This window comes from Phoca vitulina, unplaced genomic scaffold (assembly GCF_004348235.1).
Source record: "Phoca vitulina isolate PV1807 unplaced genomic scaffold, GSC_HSeal_1.0 scaffold89, whole genome shotgun sequence".
Lineage (NCBI taxonomy): Eukaryota > Metazoa > Chordata > Mammalia > Carnivora > Phocidae > Phoca > Phoca vitulina.
In genome coordinates, this window is record NW_022589792.1 from 2506890 (window position 1) to 2513049 (window position 6160).

Consider the following 6160-nt stretch of genomic DNA (forward strand, 5'->3'; position numbering starts at 1 on the left):
GGCCGTGCTGAGAAGGGGGCAGAGTGGTCTGTCAGCCTCCGCAGATTGGGGCTCCCAGTGTCTCCACACCCCCCTTGAGGCTATCTCATTCCCAGGCAGTGGGCCCCAGCCCCAACTTAGCCTTGGAAGGGCTGGTTCTCCCTGCCCCCCACCATCACCACCACAGTCTGTTTTGGGTACAATTCCCCCCCTAGTAATCGGCTAATTACCGGAGATTAATGTTGGTAAACAGAAGCCTTCTTCTCCTCTGCCATCTGCTCCTCCATTATTTCCCCATTGCATCCCCCTTCCTCCCCCTGAAGCCCCAGTGAGTCGGCGTGGCCTAGAGTCCCTGAGTGAGCAGAGCCAGGAAGGGTGGGTGGGGGATTCCCTGGCCCCAGGTGTTGGGGGGCCCCGGAAGGGGTGTGATGAGCGTGGACACACAACTGTGCAGGGCCAGGGCTGTGGGGCAGCATATTTTATTGGGAGAGGCCAGCTCAGGACCTGGGTGCCACGGAGGCTGCCGAGTCTGGGGCCGCAGCAGCAGCAGCCAGTGCAGCAGCTCGGGCCTCCTTCTTCTGTCTTTGTTTCTCCTCCTTGAGGCGTTTGCGCTGCTGCTTCTCCAGGTCCTGCAGCAGCTCCTGGAAGCGGGCACTCCTCGGGTCCACATGGTAGCCCAGGCGTTCCTGGGCCTCAGCCTGCAGCCGGGCCCGCCGCTCCTTGTCTGCCTGCTCCTGTTCCCTGCGCTCCTGCTGCTGCCGCCGCCAGTTCTCAATCATCTGTGGCATCTTGGCCATTCTCTCTGCAATGAGCTGCTCCCTGCAGGGGAGGGTAGAGGGATGAAGACAGCAACACCCAGCCAGAAGAGGAGCACCCGTCCACCCACAGCCCAGCATCTAGTCTGCCCACATTACAACTCCCCCAACTCCCCCAGTGGAGATGAAAAACTGGGAAGACTTAGGGTGGTCATGAAAACTGTCAGGAAAAGTCCCAGACAGGTGAAGTAACAGGAGAGATGAATTAACTTGTGTGTGACCTTGAGCACAAGAGAGCTAACCACCTTAGGAGGAGACCCCAAGTCAACTCAGCATTTCACTGAGCCATCCGAGAGCTGCACACCATATGGCCATTCCCACAGCACACTCTTTCATCCTGCAGACATCACTGAGCACCTACTGTATGCCAGGCCCAGTTGTAAAGGCAAGAAATGGATTGGACCTTTCCCTCCAATCCTGTGAGTTTGTAGGTGCCAGTCACAGCCCCATTTTAAGGATTAGAAACGTCAAGCTGAAAGATCTACCCCATGGCAGGGTTATCCAGCTAGGATGGGACAGAGACGGGTTCACATTCTAGCTCCAGTTTACTGCCTAGGTGACTGGACAAGTGACTCCACAAACTCTCAGGCTTCGGGTTTTCGTCTCTTTAAAATGAGGGTGATCCCCTCTTCCTCCTAGAGTTATTGTGAGGACCAGAACAATGAAAAGCAGGAACAGGTTTGGCCTCCCCCAACGTGCCTGCCCTCCAGGAAGTGGCACCATCCTGCTGTTCCTGGTCTTGCATTCTCCCAAGTCTATCCTTCAGACCTGTCTGCAAGTCCGACCTCTGCCCTTGACTCCAGGCCCCATCACCTCCCACTCTTCCCCAGCCACACTGACCTCCTGGTAGTTCCTTAAAGCATATTCCTACCTCAGGGTCTTTGCACCAGCGGTTCCTTCTACCAGGAACACTCCCTAAGATCTCCCCATGGCTATGTCTGGTCATTCAGGTCTCTAAGGATCAAGTCCTTAGGTTCCACCCACAGCCCACCACCTAGTCTGCCCACATTAGGTTCGAAGTCTCACAAACCAAAGTCGTCCTCCGGCACACACATTTTTGGTCCACTGCCGCCATCTGAGATTATCTTGTTCTCTGCTACGTGCTCAGCACCTGGGACAAGGCCTCGCGCACTGGAGGTCCTCAGCCCACAGCCCCGCGCCTACCCGACCGCACACACCTGGCCTGACGCTTCTGCTCCTCTGCCAGCTGCTGCACCCGCAGCGACTCCTGCATGGCCGCCAGGCTCGGGCACCATTCGCGCTCCTCAGCCTCCAGTTCGCGCAGCTGCTCCCGCGACGGCCACAGCGAACCGGCGGCCACCCCGGAGGCGGCGCCGTGCCGCGCGAACTGCTTGGCCGCGTAGCGCGGCCCCAGCTGCCAGCGCGGGGTCAGCGGGTCGTCCGGGTCCGGCCACCAGGGCCCTGGCGAGCGGCGTGGGGGCGGCGGCGCCCGGTAGTCACGGGAGCCCCGGCCCAGGATCGCCGGCAGCTCGAGCAGGCTGCGCGCCCGCCGCGCGGGCACCGCCATCTTGGCTGTGCGGGGTCCTCGCGGGCCGGCCGGGCTGGCCACAGCACTGCCTGCGCGCGAGGTCCGATGGCAGCCTGGGCGGGGCGAGGGGCGTCCCTGCTGCCGCAGTTCCGGGCCGGGGAGAGAAGGGGGTAATGAATGTTTTATACATCTTCAAGTATAATTTAAAATTTTATTTTAGCAGGTATTTATTAAAATCTCATTAAAATTTAATTTTATACATTTAAAGTAGCATTTGATTTTTTATTTCCAAAATTTAAATGTCTAAATTTTAAACAACTGTTTATTTAAAAATTTAAATATTACTGCAGTTTGAAGTTTCATCTACATATTACTTTATATTTTATTTTATTTTTACATATTACTTTATATTTTAAATATTTAGAATCTTTTAAAGATGCTCGTTAAAATATTTAAATTTCATTTTAAATACTTGAATATTGTTCGTAACATTAAATATTTTTTATGCTTTATTTTATGGTTTTAAATTAGATTTTTAATATCTCAAGATTTTTATTTTAAAGAATTATATAAAAACCTTACCTAGACAATTTTAAATATTTAAATTTCTACCTACAATATTTAAAGTTGTATGATTATTTAAGATATTTATGTAGAAATTTTATTTTAAATTTTATTGTAAACATTTTGTTACTTTATGCCTTTTCATTTAATTTTTCATATTTAAAAATGTTTAAAATGTTTGATCAAGGTGTAGCAATTAAACAGTATTTTTTAAAAACAGGGTTTCAACCTTAAAAAGGAAGGAAATTCTGTCTCATGCTACAACATGGATGAACCTGGAAGACATTATGCTGAGTGAAATAAGCCAGTCACAAAAGAACATATATCATGTGATTCCACTTATATGGGGTCTTTGGAGTAGCCAGATTCATAGAGACAGAAAGTAGAATGGTGGTTGGCAGGGACAGAGGAGACAAAGAATGGGAGTTAGCTTTTAATGGGGACAGAGTTCCTGTTTGAGAAGATGAAAAAGTTCTGGAGATGCATGGTGATAATGGTTGCACAACAATGTGAATGTGCTTAATAGCACTGAACGGTACACTTGAAAATGATTAAAATGGTATGATTTATGTTATATATATTTTATCACACACACACACACACGAATTGCGGTTTGCTGGGTGAACTAGGAAGCCTGGAGAAGAATGTTCATAATTTAGAACCGCAGCATATATATCATTTATGTCAATCCCAAGCTGGAAACAGCCGGCACCGAGTCCATTCACAGGGGAATGGAGACCTCAGTTTTGATGTTTCAACCAACACCAATACTACACAGGAATGCAAGAGCAGAAATTACAGCTGGGTGTAATCTCAACGTGGGTGATTCTCAGGGACCTCATTTGCAACAAAGGAGGCAGGGCCCAAGAGATTCCTTTTCATAAGGGAATGTTTTTCACTGGGTAGAGTTTACACAAATTGTCCTTTTTATGTAAAGTGGAAAAATCCTGGTGTCATTATGGATGCACACCTTTAGCAGTAAAGGATAAAGATTATTCTGGAAATCAAGATGGGACACCTCTGGTGGGGATGAGGGGGCATCTGGGTAGTGGTCATGTGGGGGGGATGAGGGTCACTTGGTAATAGGTCATTGAGCTGGACATTCTTGTTCTGTTTGCTTTTCTCCAAGTGGACTGTATTTAATGTTATCTCTTTTCTTTAAGATTTTATTTATTTGTCAGAGAGAGCGAGGGAGCACGAGCAGGGGGAGGGGCAGAGGGAGAAGCAGGCTCTGCACTGACCAGGGAGCCCGATGTGGGACTTGATCCCAGGACTCTGGGATCATGACCTGAGCTGAAGGCAGATGCTTAACCAACTGAGCCATCCAGGCATTCCTAATGTTATTTCTTTTTTCTTTTTTCTTTTTTAAAGATTCCATCCATTTATTTGACAGAGAGAGACACAGCCAGAGAGGGAACACAAGCAGGGGGAGTGGGAGAGGGAGAAGCAGGCTCTCCACTGAGCAGAGAGCCCAATGCGGAGCTCGATCCCAGGACCCTGAGATCATGACCTGAGCCGAAGGCAGACACCCAACCCCTGAGCCACCCAGGCGCGCCCCCAATGTTATTTCTTGATCTGGGCTACAGTGGAGCCTGAGTTATAATTATTCTGTCAGCTGTGTATATGTAGGCTGCATACTTTCCTGTAGGTTTATTATACTTTGTAAGTGAAAAAAATAAAAATACAAGCAACAAAAAGGATTATAGTGAACAGTCGTACTCCCACCTGTCTCCCATACCCCCCGCCCCTGCCTGAGCTCCTCTCCCGACTTGTGTTAGTTTCTTACGTATCCTAGAGCATTGCTTTAGACATTGTCATTTACAGTGTTAACGAATTATTTCGCAAGGACAGATGAGTACAGTCACATATGTTATCACCCAGAGTTAACAGATACTAACATTTTGATTAGATTGCTTCAGATCTTTTTTTGTTTTTAATTTTTATTTTTTTTTTAAGATTTTATTTATTCATGAGAGACAGACAGAGAGAGAGAGAGAGAAAGAGAGAGGGAGCCAGAGGGAGAAGCAGACTCCCCAAAGGGCAGGGAGCCCGATGCGGGACTCGATCCCAGGACCCTGGGATCATGACCTGAGCCGAAGGCAGACGCTTAACCATCTGAGCCACCCAGGTGCCCCAGATCTTTTTTTCTTAAATGGAAGTATAGTTGATATACAATATCATATTATTTTCAGGTGTTCAGTGTAGTGATTTGACAATTACATAGATTACAAAATGCTCACCACGATAAGTGTAGTCACCATCTGTCACCTTACAATGTTATTACAATATTATTGACTATATTCCCTATGCTATACTTGTCATCCCTGTGACTTTATTTTATAACTGGAAGTTTGTACCTCTTAACCCCCTTCACCTATTTTGCCTATCCCTCCACACCTCTCCACCCCCCCTTCACCCCCTTCCATCCCCTCTACTGCCCTCCCCTCAGGTACCCACCTTCAGATCCTTTTTTAAAAAACTCTTTTTAAAAAAACTTGCCCCCCTACTATGAAAGCCTCCAATGACAGTAAGGCCTCCACCGACAAACGCCACCCCTTTCCCTCCCCACCCTTCTCAGGAGTAACAATTATTTTGAAATTAGCTTATTCTTCCAGGACCAGACCAAACTTTATGCATTTGCTATTTATCTGGAGTCTTCAAAACAATATGCAATATATATTTTTATTTTTTTAAAGATTTTATTTATTGGAGAGCAAGAGAGAGCGAGCGAGCACGGGCAGTGGGAGGGGGAGGGTCAGAGGGAGAAACAGGCTGTGCACTGACCAGGGAGCCCGATGTGGGGCTCGATCCCAGGACCCTGGGATCATGACACGAGTCGAAGGCAGACGCTCAACTGACTGAGCCACCCAGGCGCCCACAATATGTATTTTTAAACAGTTTAGACTAGTGGTATTCTGAATGTATTAGTTTGCAACTTTTCTCCCTCAACTTCATGCTTTCCAGGTGCCTAGAGATTTATTGTACATGCTGTGTAGCTGTTTTTCACACTGTGGTTCGGGGGCCCATTATTTTTTTTTTTAAAGATTTTATTTATTTATTTGACAGAGAGAGACACAGAGAGAGAGGGAACACAAGCAGGGGGAGTGGGAGAGGGAGAAGCAGGCTTCCTGCCGAGCAAGGAACCCGATGTGGGACTCGATCCCAGGACCCTGGGATCATCACCTGAGCCGAAGGCAGACGTTTAATGGCTGAGCCACCCAGGCGCCCCCGGGGGCCCATTATTAACTCAGGAAATCAATGAGGTGGGTTACAACTAGCATTTATTTGTTTATTTCTAGGTTTACAATTAAGG

At 47.9% G+C, this 6160-nt stretch overlaps 1 protein-coding gene across 1 annotated transcript; it reads right to left on the bottom strand.

Moving 5' to 3' along the window:
- Positions 1-13: 13 nt before the first annotated feature.
- Positions 14-2344, bottom strand: GADD45GIP1 (GADD45G interacting protein 1). The gene is made up of 2 exons (XM_032396109.1): positions 1973-2344; positions 14-798 (listed from the first exon to the last, which is right to left on the bottom strand). Exons 1-2 carry the CDS (start codon positions 2320-2322, stop codon positions 477-479), a joined length of 672 nt encoding a protein of 223 aa, XP_032252000.1. The 5' UTR covers positions 2323-2344; the 3' UTR covers positions 14-476.
- Between the last annotated feature and the right edge of the window lie 3816 nt (positions 2345-6160).